At 37.6% G+C, this 22,731-nt stretch overlaps 1 protein-coding gene across 1 annotated transcript; it reads left to right on the top strand.

Moving 5' to 3' along the window:
• Positions 1-21,352: 21,352 nt before the first annotated feature.
• Positions 21,353-22,396, top strand: LOC125231393 (enhancer of split mbeta protein-like). Its single transcript, XM_048136837.1, has one exon. It carries the CDS (start codon positions 21,425-21,427, stop codon positions 22,025-22,027), a length of 603 nt encoding a protein of 200 aa, XP_047992794.1. The 5' UTR covers positions 21,353-21,424; the 3' UTR covers positions 22,028-22,396.
• Positions 22,397-22,731: the final 335 nt, after the last annotated feature.

The following is a 22,731-nucleotide window of genomic DNA, read 5'->3' as shown; positions in this document are numbered from 1 at the left end:
ACATTTCATTTCAGGCAAGTATTATGTTCTAAGTAAGACCTTACGTGAGCGGTGCATTCCAAACTAACCGCTAAATATAACAATTATGATTGGCGTTGTTAAAATAGCAAATACATGGAACAAACTCACAGTTGGCTCCGTCACTGTAGGCTGTGAAGCTCCCCGCACGCGCAACAACGCGTACATCAACTCGTGAGAGGTGAACATGACACACTCCATGCGTGAGCATAGCCGCCTTCTAACACAGCAAGCAGCAAGAAAGCTCTTATTAAAAAGCTCTGTAACATACATGGGAAATACTAAGTTCCTTAATGTAACGAGAACGTGATAATTTTTCCTTGGAACTAAGCCAGTAGGTAATAGAATCAGTACAACACAACTGTCGTTCAAGTAACATGATAAGGTTACGAGAAATTAATGTACAATTGGCATAGTCGATGCTCTCAATTACAGACCCGGCTTACATAGCCCTAAAATAATTTAGTAATAAACAATGACAATGAAGATATTAGAAAATATTGTCATGTAATCTTTTTTTATGAAAATATATTAAGCAGAATACATGGCTGCTCCTTGGCAGGACCTTTAACAACTGCTAATTATTTATCTATCAACATGATAAAATTAATAAAAGGTAATAATCAGTGTGTACTAGCCACCAATTTTGCTATAAGACAACAAACATTACCATATCAAAGCTTCATACGCAAGCCACGGTGATACGGCTGCTTTCGAGGCTGGCGGCGCAACGACCGCAGACGTTGGCCCTTCATGACAAGGTTGTCGCGCAGCCTGTAGCATGCACTCTATTGGAAACCGTAATTTCACCAGCAACCTCTGGAAAGTATTAGTGCAAGCAACCCTTTCAAGGTAACCTTGAGATCACTACTCTTTAAGGTCATAAAACATGCTTTTGACAAACAAGGTCTCAAGCTAACCTCTTAAAGATAGACTATATAACACATGATGGCCCGTCTCCAAAGACCTGCATCACAAATACCAGAAACAGAACTAACCTCGCAAGGATAGTCTATATAACACATGATGGCCCGTCTCCAAAGACCTGCACCACAAAAACCAGAACAGAACTAACCTCGCAAGGATAGTCTATATAACACATGATGGTCCGTCTCCAAAGACCTGCATCACAAATACCAGAACAGAACTAACCTCGCAAGGATAGTCTATATAACACATGATGGCCCGTCTCCAAAGACCTGCATCACAAATACCAGAAACAGAACTAACCTCGCAAGAATAGTCTATATAACACATGATGGCCCGTCTCCAAGACCTGCATCACAATTACCAGAAATAGAACTAACCTCACAAGGATAGTCTATATAACACATGATGGTCCGTCTCCAAAGACCTGCATCACAATAATAGATCTTATGCACATGGTCCGCCTCCTAAGGCCTGCATTGCATAAACAGAACTACTTAAGAAACAATAAAGCAGACATTAAAGTAATCATTATAATTATGACTCACACTTTAAGTGACGGAAATCACTTCATTTGTGGATATCACATTAATTACACTACCATGGATACCACAAGATTCAGGTACAATGTGCTTATCAGGAAACCCTGTGAACAGAATATATTATTAACATCATGTAAAGGCAACACAACTCGGTTCTTAATCCGGCGTGTATATATGCAATGGCAACTCGGTTCTTAATTTGAGAGTAATAGCACAAGCACAACTCGGTTCTTAATCCGGCGTGCATATATGTAATGACGACTCATGTCTTAATCTGAGATTAATAAGGCAAAACATAACTCGGTTCTTAATCCGGTGTGCATATATGTAATGACAACTCAGTTCTTAATCTGAGACTAATAAGGCAAACACAACTCGGTTCTTAATCCGGCGTGCATATATGTAATGACAACTCAGTTCTTAACCTGAGAGTAATAAGGCAAAACACAACTCGGTTCTTAATCCGGCGTGCATATATGTAATGACAACTAATGTCTTAATCTGAGATTAATAAGGCAAAACATAACTCGGTTCTTAATCCGGTGTGCATATATGTAATGACAACTCAGTTCTTAATGTGAGACTAATAAGGCAAAACACAACTCGGTTCTTAATCCAGCGTGCATGTATGTAATGACAACTCAGTTCTTAACCTGAGACTAATAAGGCAAAACACAACTCGGTTCTTAATCCGGCGTGCATATATGTAATGACAACTAATGTCTTAATCTGAGATTAATAAGGCAAAACATAACTCGGTTCTTAATCCGGTGTGCATATATGTAATGACAACTCAGTTCTTAATCTGAGACTAATAAGGCAAAACACAACTCGGTTCTCAATCCAGTGTGCATATATGTAATGACAACTCAGTTCTTAATCTGAGACTAATAAGTAAAACACAAGTCGGTTCTTAATCCAGTGTGCATATATGTAATGACAACTAATGTCTTAATCTGAGATTAATAAGGCAAAACATAACTCGGTTCTTAATCCGGTGTGCATATATGTAATGACAACTCAGTTCTTAATCCGGTGTGCATATATGTAATGACAACTCAGTTCTTAATCTGAGACTAATAAGGCAAAACACAACTCGGTTTTTAATCCGGCGTGCATATATGTAATGACAACTCAGTTCTTAATCTGAGACTAATAAGGCAAAACACAACTCGGTTCTTAATCCGGCGTGCATATATGTAATGACAACTCAGTTCTTAATCTGAGACTAATAAGGCAAAACACAACTCGGTTCTTAATCCGGCGTGCATATATGTAATGACAACTCAGTTCTTAATCTGAGACTAATAAGGCAAAACACAACTCGGTTCTTAATCCGGCGTGCATATATAAATAAATAAATAAATAAATAATAAATAAATAAATATTATAGGACGTTCTTACACAGATTGACTGAGGCCCACGGTAAGCTCAAGAAGGCTTGTGTTGTGGGTACTCAGACAACGATATATATAATATATAAATACTTATATATATAGAAAACATCCATGACTCAGGAACAAATATCTGTGCTCATCACACAAATAAATGCCCTTACCGGGATTCGAACCCGGGACCGCGGCGTAGCAGGCAGGGTCACTACCGACTGCGCCAGACCGGTCGTCTTATTTTTCCCGTGCCCCTAAGGTAACACGCTTACTATATATACCATTATTGAAATACATTCCAGTCAACCAAGAATAATCTTATGGCACTTGGCTTGACTTATCGAGGTTTCACTACATTCAAATAATGTAATATTTTATCTATCATTGTTCACTTACCAAATGGTTCTTGACAAAGGTATTTATATATCATCATCAGGCATGGTGCATAAGCTTAATAATTAAACCATCAAGCTTGCCAGACACACTAGAGAGGTGCTCCAGCTGTAGGTATATGTGCAATTTAAAGCACAACATTATCCATATAGCTGCCACCTGCACAACTACATAATTTTGTTAGTTGTGTTAATACTATGCATATGCAAGAATACTTAGTACAGGTGTTGAGTTTTTATAACAAAATATCATTATTTTTGATTCTTGCAAAAGTCACAAAACATGTAAAATATATATATTCTTGTGAAATCAAGAAGCAATAGAAGTGTACAGTTATTTTTTTTATATTTCAAGGAACAGAACATATTAAAAGTAGACAATACTTGTCAACTTCAAACGTTACCTGTTTGTCATGCTTCGGTTCAGAAACATTCCTTCGCAGTGAAGGGTTAAAATTATTAGAAGCTCCAATTAAGTTATTTACCTCAGATTGTTGCACATCTGTTAAAAACTTAACTGATTGGCATGTTTCAAGCCCAATTCCAAATCAAACTGATTTGTTGTAACAGACAAGTATAGCATGTAGACCGTTAAAGTCCATCAGGTCTATAAATATCAAAATCTCTTACCATTAGCTATGACAAATTTTACCAGTGTCATAAATAGTTCAATAGATATCCAGTTTGGTGTTTCCAGCTTTTAGCAAGATTTAACCTCAGGAACTTCTGGAATCATGCCTTATCAATGCAAGTATTTTCAACTTATGGTCAATATTCACCAGGTTACTGGCAGGCAACTACTGTAATCAATAAATTAATCTGGAAAGGAATGTAATTAAGGAACAAATTATATCACTGATAATGCATTAAATGAACACTGGACTATGTCATGATAATAAATGTTCCAAGTGTCTGTCTAGGGAATATATTTGTCTTTGGTTCAATTTAGAACATGATTACATTTCTTGTCAAAAATGTTTGCAATGCTAAACCAACATTATTATACACAAAACAGCATCAACAATACACTATACTTCAGTGCTATGCCCTTAATTTTGACACACATTATGGTTTTAACAAGATGCATAATTAACCTCATCAAAATATTATTATGTTAATATTATTATTATTTTCTCAACATTTTTGATAAATTTGTGCCATGTAATATAGCAACATGTTTCCTCATTTAGAAAAATGCAAGATCATACAGAGTTTATATGCATAAGAATGTCACTAAGACAGATTTCAAAATACAGTCCCCGGTACAGGCCCCGGAGAAGTGTTAGTGAACTTATAGTCAACAGTTGTCAAAGTTTCTTATGCTTATTTACTCATCCCTTTATACCAACCTGTAGTGAATTTAAAATGTATTTACTGTCAGTATACTTACATAAGCCAGATGCAATGGTACAATATTATTGAGTAGGATAAATACCTTATTCCATGTCATTCCGGACAAACTTATATTTAATATGACAAATAGGGCAAGATAATGATCATCTCTCTTTGTAGATCATAAAACTCATAAAGTCACCTGTTATAAGGAATCATTTAGATGCCAATTAGAATTCCAGAAACTTGAATCTTATATTCTGTTTCACTGTGACACTGTGACAATTGTCAATATATCCCAAGTACAATATGTATTATGAATCTGAAACTTATCTGGAAGCACAAAAACACAACACACAAGTGAGCTAATGATTATTCATTACTGCGGCCCCTCTATACATATTATACTAATAATACTCTTTGACAACTTGGATGTGGTTCATCTTTCACAGTCCATGGGTTACTGTGATACACTTTGTGAGCAAGTATTAGTACTTCTTCAACATGTACATAATTTGATCTGAAAGAAAGAAACAACACACTATTGGACAATAGTGGATGTTGATCACTTCAGCCCCAGAACACTGTGTTTGGAACCACCTTTACTTCCTGTTACGCACTCATTATGATCAAATACTACTCCAAAGTTTGAATATCTCTTAAAGTGCAATGGATCTGAAAGAATACACAAGACACGCCAGCACACTAGGCATGTTCTACCTCTTTGTTGGCACAATTACGGACAACTAATTGATCACATTCTTTGCCTCTTACACTTTTAACTGTAGTATATGGTGCTAGTGTCTTTACTCGTTGAATCAGATCGACTGATGTTAATTAAATACTGTTGGACGACAATAAATGGTTACGAGCGCGGCGCGAGAATGGCATTGTCAATTTCGGACAAATTTCATAGTACGGGCGTATATGGGTAACTTAATATCTCGCTTCTGAAACTATTAGAGTAAAAACACCAGGTCACCACTATTAATTACACAGTTTATTGAACGGAATCTCAAAATACAAGCTCAGTGACAAATGCTCCCAATGGAAGCTTCCAGTCCAGTCCGTCTGACGCCATTTTTGACAGCGATGCTAGTGAAGGGGACGTTCGACTAGTGATGTCCTTATAGAACGCATTCTAAATTGTTTAAATTTGTCATGTCTTGCTCTCACATAATTTAATCATATATATTGTAGGGCTTTTTATTTAAGTAGGTATCTAGTTTTCCCCATTTTTAACCCTTTAACGGGCAAGACTCAAAACAATCGTGAGTTCAAACCTCATCGCCATCCTGTAGTCCTAAAAATTCTGTACAGGAAAAAAATACAAAAAGATAGTCATACAGGGTGGTCTTTTTTGAGACCAGTGCCCTATAAAGGATTAACGAAACCGAAACGGGTGCAATTTTCCTGTGCGTTTTCACATTATCCGATCCGATATCGGATGTCGGACCGATGTCCCATACATTTCAGGCGCCATCTTGGATTTTTTCTATTGAAATCCTACCGACATCCGATATCGGATCGGATAGTGTGAAAACGTTCTAAGGCGTCGATCTCCGGACTGAACCAGCGCAGCGCCCTTGTCCAAGAGCCCAAACTTACGCCAATCGTACAGTATTCTTAGCTGAGATCGCATTGAAAGCCTAATAAACAGGGGTTTTTAGGGTTCCGTAGTCAACTAGGAACCCTTATAGTTTCGCCATGTCTGTCTGTCCGTCCGTCCGTCCGTCCGTCCGTCCGTCCGCGGATAATCTCAGTAACCGTAAGCACTAGAAAGCTGAAATTTGGTACCAATATGTATATCAATCACGCCGACAAAGTGCAAAAATAAAAAATGGGAAAAAATGTTTTATTAGGGTACCCCCATACATGTAAAGTGGGGGCTGATTTTTTTTTTCATTCGAACCCCAACGTGTGATATATTGTTGGATAGGTATTTAAAAATGAATAAGGGTTTACTAAGATCGTTTTTTGATAATATTAATATTTTCGGAAATAATCGCTCCTAAAGGAAAAAAAGTGCGTCCCCCCCCCTCTAACTTTTGAACCATATGTTCAAAAAATATGAAAAAAATCACAAAAGTAGAACTTTATAAAGACTTTCTAGGAAAATTATTTTGAACTTGATAGGTTCAGTAGTTTTTGAGAAAAATACGGAAAACTACGGAACCCTACACTGAGCGTGGCCCGACACGCTCTTGGCCGGTTTTTTATTATGCAGATGTTGCTTCGAGGTGGTAGGTAGGTACTGAGTTACTGAGGTCGCATTTTGGATTAGCCGTTCATGGATTTAAACGGACTGGAATTTAAATATCTATTTATTTCAGAATTACGATGGGCAGTCTACTGACTAAAGCTGCTGAAGTTGTTTTGGGTAAGGTCCTACTAAAAGTTGAATACAGGGATTCATATTTTTGTCAGCATAAACTGCGTCCGCGCTAGTTCACCATCAGTTATTCAAATTATACAATCGTAAAAACACAGAAATTGTAAGTTGAACGAACTTTGCAACCAAAAGTGTAACATTAAAAATAATGGGCAGCTACAACTTTTATAAATCTACTATCATTCCTACAATATTACAGCCCGGCTAACTTATTGCCACATTTTCCCACTCAATATATTTCATCTCGTAAGCCAGTGATTACGCTAAAAGAGGGGCCATAAAAATATCGATTGATCATATTACTGGCCGGCTACTGTGAGCCTGGGGGCAGACCATACGGTAGGTATATAACCGACTAAAACAAAAGAACATCAAGTCCGGAAAATTGTTCTCTTTATTTTGGACTCTGTTTATTGAATCGTTACAGTTCAAATTGAAATGAAATAAATTTGAACTTAATGCATTTTAGTTTTTGAAATGAGTCTGGAATACTGTAATCAAAAGGTTTAAATAATAAATAATAACGTGCTCGTTACAGACACATATTCATTAGGCGTCCTCAAATAATTTAGCTTACTGTTGCGTATTTATTTTTCCGAAGCAATGTTTATTGTCAGTGCCATTTATAGGTGCCCTGAGGCAGTACAGATATAGACAAGAATATTTAAGTTTAAAACGATAAACCATGAGTAAATATGTGGATAATAGTCAAAAATAAACTGCAAGCCAAATCGTAAAATGGAAAGGCAGGCCAAGTTTATTTGTCATATACAATTTTTATTGGTCCCTTTTAACCTTAACGGTTTTTCAATGCCGTTCTAAAATTAAGCAAAATATTCTAAAAGCCGCCAATAAAAAGCACATTAACATCATAGATACGACAATCGATTTTACCGAAACTGTCATGTGAACCTTAAGGAAAAGACTTAAACAGTAAAATCGAGTGACTTTGTGAATTTTCTTAAGAGGCGGCGATAATTACGGTCGACCATAAAATCGCGGTGACAACAAAGCTTGACGCTTTTAAAACTTGAAAAGTCCGAAAAACATTATAGAATTTTATAATATGCCATAAAATTTAGATCAACCTCTTGAGAAATGGAGAGGCATGGGAGAGGGCCAGCCAAGACTCTGTCATTTGTTATAGTCTTGCTCGGCATGTAGCTACATATATACTTAGATAATTTTACTGAAAGGCTAGTACTTAATGTACTACCTAGACAAGAATTCCGTGTTTATGAAATATTTAAGTATCATTTTCATAAAAGCCTCTTCGATGTATTTTTATGAACTTGTCTAAAAATGGTTAGTTAGGTATATGAGTTACTGGTCGATATAAAACTAACTTTTAAATACTAACCGCTTATTCTCACGTCATTGTCAGCTACACTATCACCATCTTGATCTCAGTAGGTATGTTTCTAAGTACCAATTTTTTCTTGTTCAATTATTTTTAAATCAAGTGAAGTGGAACGAAAGACACCAGTGGTAGCAAACTTGGCCGACTTTTTCCTCGTAAGATTACAGAGGCGTATTTTCAGACAAAAGCCGGTTGCGGCTTTTTGAAAAGAATTTAGAAGTATTTTATTATTTATACGTCCTTCACAATAACGAGCCCTCGCGGCTTGTTTGTAAGGCCGGCACGTGGGCTTACCCACTCGCAAAGGGTTCCACAACTTTACAGCATTCCTGGAATCACAATAATGACAGTTATACAAATTTACAAAATATGAAAAGGGCTTTATTCCGTTCAAGGATGTAATGCGGATACATACAAAGTCATCCTTTAAATCTGCGCCCGCATCTATAAACAAGAATAAGCAAGCCTTAAGGAAAAAACAAATCTACAATACCCATAATTTCCATACAACGAATCCACTTAAACACCAGTCGCATATCGTATAGTAAAATTATGCGCCTCTGTAGGTTACAATGAACACAATAATTAACAATTCCATATAAATCCGGTAGTCAGTCTGTTACATTCGGTTATGAAAAGAGTGAGCGGTAAGTTAATTTCATGCTGAATGTAAAAGTACAAACGAAATTATTCTGCCAGCATCTAAATCTGGATCATCCATAGAGGCTATACGCAGATAATCCTCTATAGTAGGTATCGCACCGCTCAGGCGCCTTGTGCACCAAAACTTACATTGCCTTGAGGCTTCTGCTTCGCTTATTACCACCTATAAGTAGGTAGTTTTGCTAGAGCGTTACTTTTTGTACATTTCTATTTTTCGACGCAGCTGGGTTTGGCCCGTCAGTAATACTCCGCTAATTCCGTAGGCGTCTGGTTTTTGCACTGCTATTAGCCGTCACCAGTCAAGTGGCCTGTCCTCCGGACACTTGAGGGTTTAAGTACAAAAGCCAGACGTTTCACGTCGTTTGTCCCGACACCTCTGGGACTGTCTTCAGAACAACAAGTGGCAAAAAAACTGGCGCCACATTGTATTAGCGCGACCCCCTCTGAGCGTCACTGTCTCAAGTGTGATCAGCGCATTGTTCCCAGACCTTGCACTTGCCTCTGTACCTGTTTCAACCATTTATCCAACTTTTTGTTTACAAGATTTCTGAGAAACATTAGACACGAACACGTGTCTGTACAACCTTTTGTTTCGCAGATAACCATCATTTTGAGACTTGACACATAAAAGACACCGATGGAGATTACATCGGCTCATTCTGGTTTTGGAACGTCAGACTTATTTGGGCGGTGATTTAATGATCTAATTTGCAGGTGATATTTTAAGAGTAGCGGCTCTTTTGCCAATCTTTGCTCTGCTATCTTAAGACGGAAACAGAAAAAATGTATCGCTTATCTGTCGAAGATAGAGGCGTCTGAGAAATGCGTGCACATGTAAGTCATTAGTCAGGGGCTGCGTCTCTAAATATTGGCGAGGTCCGCAAATCCCGGCGCCACCGCCGAGACAGAGATGCCGCCCTTTCAAGTGCCGACGAAACTGCAGCTAAGAAAATATTTACCGAAGCGCCGAATGAACACAAATGACCGTGGTATTGGGTATCAAGTAATCCTAAGATTCGTAAAGATTTTAACGCTAAGTAAGCAAGGCGGCGAGCACAGAAGCTAAAACAAAGTCAACATGTTTGTTTATTAGCAACTGCGCTGCGGATAGCTGCGTCGGCGTGGTGGAGTGGGAATTACGTGAAGCATTGTTTTCAACTCGAGCTCGTATCGATAGCGATTAGATACCGATACCGATATCACATACACGTCATGAATAAAATATGGTGCAACAAGTGGATAGACAATTGCATCACATATTTGCCCATTTAAGCATCAATTATGTAGATAAATTGGGGTTTTTATCTAAAGAGTGTGACATCGCTAGTTCCGGGTATTAAAGGATACCCGCTAATCACATGTCTCGGAAGTGATATGAATAAAAGATCCCTGACGTGATAGTGGAGAGTTTGCCGCGTCACGTCACGTTGTCGAGATGTGGCGTCACTGCTTCTCGTTATTTGCTCGCTAACAACACACGTCAGTGGAAACCGGTCTGCGTTTCTGCATAATCACGGCGTCTTAGATCCGCATCGAAGTGATTCCCAAATTCCGAAAACTAAGTTGACATGTCTCATGAGAGAAGTGTTTGCTTCTCAGATATTGCTGAGTAAGCGGGGCATTTTGCGTGCTAATAGCCCAAAGTATTTACACACTTCTCTTAGTCATCATATTATAGCCTTTGCACTGGACATTGTACATTTTCGATTTTTGTCTTGAGTATAACAATATTATGAGTATAAATTGCTTGAAAATTTGCAAAATAGTTCTTCCACAGATTCTGAACCGATACCTTGTTCAAACGAAAACTTGTCTAGATACCTACACTACCTACTTTATTTATTTGTCAAAACGTTAGGAATGCTAGACGGGTGTGCTCGACCTCGACACGCTAATAGCCAAGCCATCCTTTGTCGCATTTATTGATAATGACTTAAGATTGAAAATTGCAATTGAAACTGGTACTCTGTCGAGCACTGATACTAACTTACACTCAACAGTAAAATTATTATTTAAATATAGCTTTTCTCCAGCAAAACAAAATACAAACATACAATATAAATGTATAAATTGAAAATAAAAATGTCATATACAAAGAATTTCAGGTAATAGTTAAATGTAGCGTGAATACAAAAAAATACAAATAAAAAAATTCTATGAACATAATGTGTTTTAACTTATACACTATCAAATCGAAAGTAGTGATCGTAAAGGCCGGTACACACGCGCGCGGTGCGAGGCACGCGACGCGACCTGTGACTCATGACATGACCCCGCGCACGCGCAGAGCGCAAGCCGAATGTTTAGCGGCGATTCCTAATTGGATAGAGGTTGGTTGGTGAGCTGGTTGAACGTGATGTGGTATTTTTTTTTGTTTACGTTTAGTTTAAGATATACCTCGCACTTTTCTTTAAATCAAAATTGAATTTGTTTTTTTTTTTTAATTTTGTTAAATTACGAAAAATGTATTATTACACATTAGTAGTATTACACGCACAATAACTGATCATTTTAGTGCATTAAACTGCTTTGTCTAGTTTTGGAGATAAGTCTAAGTATGATCACCTGGCAAAAAGTATTGTCATTGTCAATCAAGGTTGGTTGAACAAGCTACAATATGAAACATACCTACACCTTTTTTTTAACGAGGGGAAATGCGTTACGCATACCATCCCAGGCGCAGGGACCGGCCTGGGATGGTTATGTGGAGCTCCCATATAGGCTAATGCGACCCACGGCTTACCCACTAAAACCCCTCGATTGCCGCCTCAGGGCTATAGGACGAGGTCGCAGGCACGTTTCGGCACTCCTCCGCAATATGACACATACACCTAGGTCAACTAAGTAAACTATGATGTTTTCCATCCAATCAAAGATAGCAATCACTTCAACAAAATGCTAGTCACTTCTGAAACGTTATTAACTATGATCCGCTAGTTTTGATGAATACAGACTAAAGATTTTATTGGTAAAATAAAAGTACATTTTACAAGTCAAAATAATACACAAAATGTACAATTAAAGTTAAAAAATAATTCAACTTATTAATATAACGCTACATATTCCAGAATAAAAAAAATAATAGTTTTTCTTTTTCATTCTATGCAATTTTGGGTCAACGATCTTTGTTACAATGTAATGTAATGTTGTTTGTTGTGATGCTGACTGTACTAAGGATAATAGGTATATTTCCTCATCCTGTATTTGCGCAGGCGCAGGTGAATACGTCAAGGCGGGTCAAGGGTCAGTCTGCGTGACGCGTGCGCCTGCTGTCACGTACGCGGCGTTATCTTTTGAGGTTATGTTTGCTTTTCAAAGTATTGTTGAATTGAACGTATATTTATTTAATATTTCATCAGCAGCAAGTCCTATAGTACTTTGTAGACTAACATCGTGTTATAAACTTAAATAACTAAACTATATTTAGGCGTAATACGGCAGATAAGCAATACTATTATTGTTTCGTGTAAAATGTGTCCGAGGGTACGGACGGGCGGGTACGGGAATAGAATTTATAGACATGAACATGAAATATTTTTTATTTTAATAAATGTCAAATCTAATAAACATACATATAATCACGCCTGTATCCCATAAAGGGGTAGGCAGAGCACATGAACTACTAAGTTTCAGGGCCACTCTTGGCAAAAAGGGGTTAAAAGAAATCCAAAATTTTGACATTGCAGTGACAGGTAATAAACATGTCGCTAAAAAACTTATACTTAAATTAAATTGTACACATAATCTTATTTAAGTTTTTGAAAATCTCATCTGCACAGTTATTTGTAACATAGGTACTTACCTAATCATAGTTAACCAATTATGCTACCCATAGGCTCAATTATGCGGTGAGTCCGTAGTCATCACAGAACCAGAACAATGAATTGATATTCAACGATTGCTACATATTTTATGTTAGATTTACAAAAGAGGTGCACCGCATTCGAAAATCGGTCATGGAATAATACGAGGAAAACAAAAAACTCTTATCTGTTTATAAATGTATGTAAATGAGGAGATATCGACAGTGAATGTATTTAAGCGTAAATGTGCGTAGGAAGATAAACACAGAGCGTGGAAAAACAAACCTTTACGACCTATTTGTCATGATAATTTAAATTAGTACTTGAATGATTGTGTCTGAAGGGAGCAAAATGACAGAGGTAATATTCACGGCGAGCGTAGTGAGGGATTCAAATGTTAACTATCAAGTTGGAAATGAAAATAATCTTTATTTACATGAACATATTTACATAATTATATAAGAAACTAAGACTAGACTTGAAAGCTAGCTAATGTCTAAAATGCGCCCTTGAGCCATTGTACCAAGGATACTGGCGACATTTCCTCGCTGTATCGCAATGCTGATACGTTTTGCGAGGAAGTCGCCAACTCTTCGGTCACCAGGTGGAAATTAGTTTGCTACCATGTTATACATACTGTTTCTGACATGACCAAGGAATAAAGGAATTTCATGAGGAAGATATTATAAGGCCCACTTGCACCAACCACTTAACTGAGGGTTAGTGGGCTGTCAACTGTCAAATTCCATATAACATGGTGGGTTAACCCTCGGGTTAACCCTCCATTTTCGTTGATGCAAGTGGCCCTAAGTATTACAAAGCATTATAATTATAGAACAGAAAAGTTCACTTTTATATCTTTATTGCAGGAGAAAGAGTGTCACATTGATCCGTCATAGCATCAAAGAATCAGCCGTCTTCCCGAATAGGTGATGTTTAAAAATACGTACGTTACGTAGTGAAAATAGATCGTGGCATTAAGATAAAGGTTCAACCTTCAAGGAACACACCTCACGCCTTTATCTATGGTGTTAAAAATTACACGTTTAATGTTAAAACCACGTGTCTTTAACAGTTTCTAGTAAACATAGTTGAGGAAAACCTTGACGGGACGTGCGTCAGTAAGCGTAATAATTCTTTCACACTTCAGAACCTATTGGTCGCATGTCCTTTAAACGGCACCGAGATATATGACTTTATATAAATTTATTTTTAAAAAGCACTTCGTGTAGGTTATCTGAAGAACAATGTCCTATAAAATGCATTAGTTCCTGTGATAATATCTAAATGCGCAAATGTTTAGATAATAAGAAAAATAACAATTAATCATAAAACACTTTAAGTTCTCGCGCTTTGTACACATATTACCTTTGTACCTGGCCGAAACGTTGGGAAAAAAGGTAAAAATAATGTTAATTAATCGCGTTCGACCTGTGTGTGACTTTAAATAACAATTAATCATGTCAATATTTAAGTCGTTTTAGTTTGTTATAACAATTGGCACGTGTGTGCAAATAACTTTTGACCTAGAAGTCTTAGCATAACATGGAAACATTGTAGGAAGGTAATATGTATTTGACGTCAGCATAAATTATCAAGTGTACAACTGCGGTTTTTAAAACTAATTGCAAATAAGCCTAGCCTTGTCTATGCAAAGTAATGAAACATAGAGTACGCCAACAGACATTATGGTAACAATGAAGGCATCATTTGAATACAAAGATACCTGAACAGGTTATTGAAGGAGATGCTAAGTGTCATATCATATGTTTTAACAAAGTATGTTTCCTGTCAAGGCAACTAAACAAATTGAAGATAATTATTCATATTACTACGAATAACTACAATAACAGTGTTTTATTTATACTGGTTGTTATAGGTCTACCCTACGGACATGCTGATGTTACTTTCATTATTAGTACCTACGCTATGTTTTCAAGAAAAATATCGGTAAGGTATAGTCATTTAAAATAAAATCCATCTCTAACCAAAACACGACATCTAGTTTATTATATTTTTTAGAGATAAAGCTACCATCGTATCAGCTACTTTGCTGAATTATTTAATAAAATAAGTAAGTAAGTAAATATTCTTTATTGCACCACAAGGATAACAGATTACAAATAGCAGACATTGAACATATAGGTATCAACAGGCGATAAATAAATAAATAATAAATAAATATTAGGGGACACCTTACACAGATCAAACTAACCACAAACTAAGCAAAGCTTGTACTAAGGTGTAAGGCGACGATATACTTAGTTATACATATAGATAAATACATATACAATATCTGTGCTCATCACACAAGTAAATGCCCTGTGGGTACACGGACAATGATATATAATAACAAAACGACCATGACTCAGAAACAAATATCTGTGCTCATCACACAAATAAATGCCCTTACCGGGATTCGAACCCGGGACCGCGACTTAGCAGGCAGGGTCACTACTCGCTAGGCCAGACCGGTCGTCAAAAGCTTTTTCGTTAATATAAATATTTTACATTACTCTCAAGAAAATTCAATATAGCTTAAGTGAAAGGGGGGGTATCGCGACAGCTTTTCATTACACTATACATATAATATGTTGAAATTTCAGATCACAAATATTTCTACATATTTCTATTTTCAAAACCTTTCCTATGCCGTAAAATGAATGCCAAATCTACCTACACAATACTATACGATACGAGTATGACTAATATTTCATACAAATAGGTACTTCACGCTTTAATCCAGTTTCCTCATCTGATAAGCCGTTATACGTACATGATATCAACAATAAACAACTTAGTAGACCCAGTTCCGTTCAATAGGAAAATTCCTACTATTAATTATTATTAAAATACTGGACCATTAACCCTAAAACGTTATCTACTGTGATATCGCAAATAGGATATAAATGTATTGGTTCATTAAAATGCAATGAAGAAAGGAAAATTTGGCAATACTTTTTCTATTAATATGATAAAAAAATAGTGTACATGATTGTGGTAGATCTAGTTATTGTTTAGACACGAGACTCTCATTTCGATTTTATTTTGTTTTTATATGGTAAGTGATCATTTTTTGCTGCCCATAATTTTTGTGGTTAGTAGGTCAACGTTAGTGGTTTTGGCATTAAGTCCGATTTTTCAGTTTTTTTTTCACTTTTTCATTCAATGTAGGTGTACTTAACAACTTGTTATGTGTAAATTTCTCAAGTTAATTTAAAAAAAATATACTTTTTACATTAAAAAACGTACTGCGTTTAAAATAAAACTGTTATTATATTTACAATATACCCACAACCCATAATTATTTTGCATTTTGTTACGAAATAGTACATTACGATACAAGTGCGTAAAAAAGGAAGTCGAAACGAGTGGCGATAAATTAAAACCGAACCGACCGAAGGGAGTGTTTTAAATCGACATGAGTTACGAATTTCCTTTTCGCACGTGTATCGTACGACGTTTTTCAGTACAGATGAGCCTCAGAACTCTCAGAAGTTTCGACCTGCCATATAATGAACCACTTCTCGCACTAGTGCGTAAAAAAACACCATCTGTACTGAAAAGATTTTTTGTGCAATCCTTACATTGCACTAATATCTTACAATTAGTTATGTATCAATAATTTGGGTTCTAAGGGAATCTAAATAACTCTTCTTCATTGTCCTTGCATCCTCTATAGAGGTAATTTATTTTATTATAGCACAATCTGTCATATATTGTAAAACACTGATAAGCTAAGTATTTCAGTCACATCTCATTACATCAATGGCATCACATGCCGCCGGCGTGTTCGATATCATTATTATAATCGTTAGTCAATAATTGCGATCTTACACATCTATTTCCATGTGCGTCAGAACGGGACTTGATCATTTACACACAATACCTATATGATATTATCCGGTCAAGTTCGAGACGTATCAGCGCTTGCGCAGACTCGCGCTTGATGCCTCTCGATTTTTTTCCTGCATCTACATATTATAAGTATGTATTGAATGAACCTATTTGCTTCTATAATTGGGTATTAAAATTTTCTCAGTCCCTATAGAAATGGCAAAATTGAAAATTAATTTATCCATTTTTTTTTTGAGATGCCATGCACATTTTTGAAAAATATTATTAGGTGCCTAATTTTCCGTCTTGGTACTCTTGATATAGTATAATAATAATTCTACTCTTCGTCACCAACACTATATAACTACTGTCTACCTACTCGTATGTACTTTAGATGAATAAATAGGCTGACAAACGTTTGGACAACCTGATTCGTTTTTCATTTTCATGTACGAAACCCTAAAATATTGTACTATCAAAATAATTGGCTGAATGCAGGCCAAGGAACCGGAATTAGACAAAGTTTCCTCTCGTTATTGTCATTATAGTTCGTGTCATCCACATTGTCGCCCAGATTCGTCAAATTTAACCTTTACTAACACTACATTACGAGTAAAGGCGCTTGTCTTTACGAATGGCACGATAAATCAGCCATTAGGCCGCGTCACCACGTGCCACGATCACTCGTCAATTGACATTTTTCCATTGCACATTAGCCTAGTGGAATTTTTATATTAATGACTTACGTGGAAGTGAGAAGATTTAGAGAATCGATCGTTGACACTCACGAATAAGATAGTATAAATGAGTATATTAATATTAATTTAAAAGGCCGGTTGTTTAACTTCCAAATTAAATTCTGCGCGAAGTCCTTATTTATGTTCCCCTATCACAGCGGTTCGTGGTTTTTAATATGGTAGTAATCTATAAGAATCAATATTTTTGTTTTGTAGGAGAGATACAATCAAGTTCCCAAATTAGTCAAAAGATAGCAATCTACCAATAATTTAACCTAAATAAAAAAAAAAATGATATAAAAAACCTAACTCAATCGACAGATGTGATGGACCAGCTGATGAATTCGTAGTCTAAGCTTTAGAGTATATACCAGAATTCTGTATAATTATCTTAAGGATTTAGACTTCTGGGTAAAGAATCCTCACAACATTGTGTTCAATTCTACCACGTTTAAAACCTATGTATCAAAGTAAGAGTATGAACGCGTAAGAATAACTGCTTAGCGCTTTAGGTACTGTATTGTTGTCTTATGTAAGTAATACATTGTATGTAATTATGTACTTTACCCATTACTAGATTAAACCATAAACGACGACAACAGATAATTGTTCTATTTTTAGTAAACTAACACAGTAAAAGTTTACAAACACATTATTTTCCATCACGCTCGCACTAAATTTAGACATAATCTTTATCTTGTTTAGCAAGTTTACTGTGTCAACAAGGTCGTGAGATATCGCACAATAACAATGCAAACTACGCAATGTTTTTTACTGAATAATCTATTTCATTTTTATCGACAGCCGTCATACTATTCGAGAACTCTAATTACCTATGGCCAACTGACCGATGAGGATTGTCTGGCCAAGTGACTCTGCCTGCGAAGTCTAGATGATTTTGGGTTCGAGTTTCGGTAAGGGTATTAATTTGTGTGATGAGTTCGGAATTCGGATATCTGTTCCTGAGTAATAGTTGTTTTCTATGTTGTACATACTACAATTGTACATAAATACGTATTTACACATAGAATCGTTACTAGGTCATTTTATAGTACCTACCTACAGTTTTCTTTGCACAGTAAAGTTTTACTACTACTTTATACATAAGTTATAAAACTATGACCTACTAATGGTTCTAGAAAATATCAGCCTTAAAACCGCCAGTCCATTAAATCTCGCACTTTATAAACATATGATACTTATTAGTTCATAACTGAGTCACAAGACATTTGTCACGTAAATGCTATTAATTACATAGTATATAATATGTGTGTAACGTTTTAGTTAATAAGAAGTGAATAAGTTACTCTAAGTCTACAAATGCGTCATTTGTAAACTCTTATATTTAATTATTGACATAATTAGGATTTCCCCAACGTGAAAAAAAAAGGTTCATAAGCAAGTAATCTAATAAGCACCTAACGTATTTTGTTCTTATTTATATTTTATTTATTACAACTAAATAGTAGTAAATTTGGTATTACGGTAAACTAAAAATCATTTCAAATGTATTTAAGTCGAATACCTACAGAAATTTTGTAACTCTTAAAGCAAAACGTTTCATAATTTGCTCAATACCCGATTTACAATGCCCAAATTCAAATAAATCCTCGATTGAATGATAAAAATACCGAATAAAGCACGTTAAGTGCCCAAGTGGGTGTTTTGGGAGAGGCAAAGTCTCAGGTTTTATTAATCGAGTGTCGATACTGGGGGACAATTTCTCATCGGCACATATCCTAATACAAAATACGTATTAACAATTATCCCGCTCTTCCTAAAACTTACTCTTTAATCTCTAATCTTTTAAGGTAGAAATTTTAATAAGAAACATTCTCCACTTAGGTCATTTTTGTTGTAGAAGTAATATGTGTAGGCGCAACGTCGGCCTCCCACTCAGTCTGAGTAATGCGTCCATCCGACTGCGCTACCGCCCGGCGCCTGTTTACTACCACTGCAAGCATCTACTCACTTAACCAGTATAATCAGGCCTTGAGATAGTAAAGAATCGTCTAACATTGAAGACCAGGCAATATTGGGTAGGTTAGGCAAAGGTCAGGCTATGGAATGAATGTCCTCGCGCCAAAGCACGCGCCGATCGCATCGCTCAACATCAGTGCTATGATCACAGTATAAAGAAGGTATCTTTCAAATTCAGTTGTCCAACTTCTACTGTGTTATTTGCTAGGATCTGTGTTGTCCTAACTTTGTGGCTTTTTCTATGTTAAATCTTATATTATAATGGCAACGACTGCAGCTAGCATTAATGTTTGGCATGCCCTTAAGAAGAAGATGAAACACCATCACTCCTTCCTGCACGATGCCAAGAACTGACGTTCGAAATCCAAAAAATCGGACGGATCGTGACGTCATTTGTTTTCACCCGAGATCCACTTTTTTTTTATTTGGACTATCCATACAAGTTTAATACTTAATATTATAAATGGGAAAGTGTGTGTGTCTGTTTGTTTGTCCGTCTTTCACGACAAAACGGAGCGACGAATTGACGTATTTTTTAAGTGGAGATAGTTGAAGGGATGGAGAGTGACATAGGCTACTTTTTGTCTCTTTCTAACGCGAGCGGAGCCGCAGGAAAAAGCGAGTACGATATAAATCAGTGTACTTGTATACTGTTATGATGTTTAACTGGACCATAATAACGATACGGGGTCCCGCATGATCCCAATTATTTTGATTGCCACCAACCGATCGACGCTTTGATTGATAATGACGCCTTGTAAAACAACAGAGTTGTTGATTCGAGGATGATGGTGTACCTAAACCTCATGATTAAAACGGCCATTTATACACAGCCTCATTTTCGTAGGTATAGGTATTCCTATACCCATACCGCCCGTAGACGTCTTATTCCTAGTTGAAACAAGACCATAATCATGAATATTCTTAATTAAATACGCTGATTCTCACCAAATCCATAATAATAAAATATCTACTTAACTACGGCAGGAAATCATTGAAATAACTCCAATAAACTTCATAGTTAACCGAGCTAAGAACTGGAAGTCTTAGTTACATTCAATGTATACTTGTTGCCATACTGACCACGCTTCAAAACATTGCACAACTTCCTCATCAAGAGTTTCATCCCAACGATAACGTTAAGCAAGATATCTTACTGGGGCGGAATAAGGCCGTAATTTTGCCTGTCAATAATTATTACGCGTAATCCATGATTGATGTCTTATAGCAACAGTAGCGGCCAATATCGGCAAAACAGTTGAATGTCTATTCTCGAATCTTATTCCAAGCGAATACAGTTCTTTATAGAGCCACTGTAGACGATCTTCGTTTGTTATTGACGCCGCATTGTGCGCCGGTCTGATTGATCGCGTTGCAAAACTGCATGTAAATCCACGGTCCTAATTAGATGGCTTTAATGACTTACGTAAGCTGGTTGCAAGCACTGATTAATTGTTACAGATGGGGAGATGCGCTACGCCACAGAACAGGACTCTACGGCTCTACGACTAGGATAGTGCTACAGGTTCTACGTAATTATGCTGACGTAGTGCTACGATCTAGTTTTTTTATGTCAACAAATAGTTAATTTTAAGCCCCATGATGTAGAATGTACATTATTATTCAGTTACTGTACCTACCCATCTCCATTAGTTGCTCGATTGTACAACTTATAAAGAGGCGTATACTTATTATTGTAAAGTATAGTTGTTTATCTATTACCTAAACGCTAAGTAGGTAACCGGTAGCAAGTGAGCGTAGAATCCGCGGCGTGACTAACGCCAGCAATTACCAGAGCGGGCGTCGCGGCGAGCGGCGCGGCGCGAGCGTCGATTGTTTACGGCGCGCACGCGCGGCACGGGCCCCCCCGCGCCCCGCCGGCAGCTGCTCCGCGCCGCACAGGTGGCGCGTGTGGGAACTCGACGGCTCCGTGCGTTCCCACGATCGCGCGCCCGCCGCTCCCTATATAAACCCCCGCTCCGACGTTCCACCGCATTCCGCGTTCAACGCTCGGCGCTAACGCACGCTCACTACTCACTCACACACAATCACCATGTCTTACGAGATCGCGTATTCGATCGCAGACGACGGCCCGCAGCCCGTCTCGCGTACTTACCAGTATCGCAAAGTGATGAAACCGATGCTCGAGCGCAAGAGGCGCGCTCGCATCAACCGCTGCCTCGACGAACTCAAGGAGCTGATGGTCAGCGCTCTCCAGTCGGAGGGCGAGAACGTCGCAAAATTGGAGAAGGCTGATATTTTGGAATTGACCGTTCGTCATCTTCACAAGCTTCGCCGCCAGCGTCGTTTGGCGCTCAACCCCACAGTCGACGCTGACCGCTTCAAAGCTGGATTCACCCACGCCGCCAATGAAGTGTCTCGGTGTTTGGCTTCGATTCCTGGAGTGGACGTGAGGCTGGGAACTCAGCTGATGACCCACCTCGGCCACAGACTGAACGACATGCAGCGTGCCGCCACCGGTGCCGACACACCCCCGGCCAGCCCGCCCAGCCCCGCGCTGTCGACAGTGTCGTCCTCCTCGGGCTACGTGACCCCGTCTCCGCCAGCCTCGCCCGTGCACATGCACACGGCGACGCCCCTGGACTGCTCGACCGGCTCCTTCCACAAGAGCCCGGCGGTGTGGCGGCCGTGGTAGACGTGGCCGGTGCCCGGAGGCCGGACCCGGCTCCGCGGTCACATCTGTTCCCACGCCGCTCGGAGCCGCCTGCCCCACTGAGTCCGCGCTCCAATACTAGTGATGTTCATGTTGTAAACATAATCTAGATCTCACAATTTAATTAGTGTTAAACTTAGCTCGTAAGCAACTTGAAAGCTTTAATGAAAGTAGCAAATAAGTATATTTTGTGATACTAAAGAGTAAATATTATTGTAAAAGTAAGAGATGTTGTATCGAACCCAGTAGAGATGGTTCGGGTTGTTATTTTTTATCGTTGAAAAAAATATGTCACGAAATCGTGAAAGAACTGGCAAAAGAGTAAGTCAATAAAACACATATTTCTTTATATTTCTGAATTTTATTCCCGAAAACCCTACCTGAAAATACACATTCAAAATTACCAAGTACATACTTAACATTATGAGTTCACTCTTCAACTTAACAGCATTAAAATTAAATTGAATAACTAATTCTCAAAGAAGAGTGCTCATAAAGTTAACGAATCTCATAAACAATTCCCTACACTACAAGACAGTGCAAATTATACGAACACTAGCATAGACGATAAATGGATGCTGATAAGCAACAATGTGTCAACCCACACGCCAACCATTTTGAGAAAATGGCGTCTAAAGATTTTTTCTCATTTTTTTGTGTTTCTCTTAAAAAAAAATGTTTTTATA

This window comes from Leguminivora glycinivorella, chromosome 11 (genome assembly GCF_023078275.1).
Source record: "Leguminivora glycinivorella isolate SPB_JAAS2020 chromosome 11, LegGlyc_1.1, whole genome shotgun sequence".
Taxonomy (NCBI): domain Eukaryota; kingdom Metazoa; phylum Arthropoda; class Insecta; order Lepidoptera; family Tortricidae; genus Leguminivora; species Leguminivora glycinivorella.
Note: the sequence above shows the minus strand (reverse complement) of the source record. Positions and strands in the feature narration are given on the sequence as shown.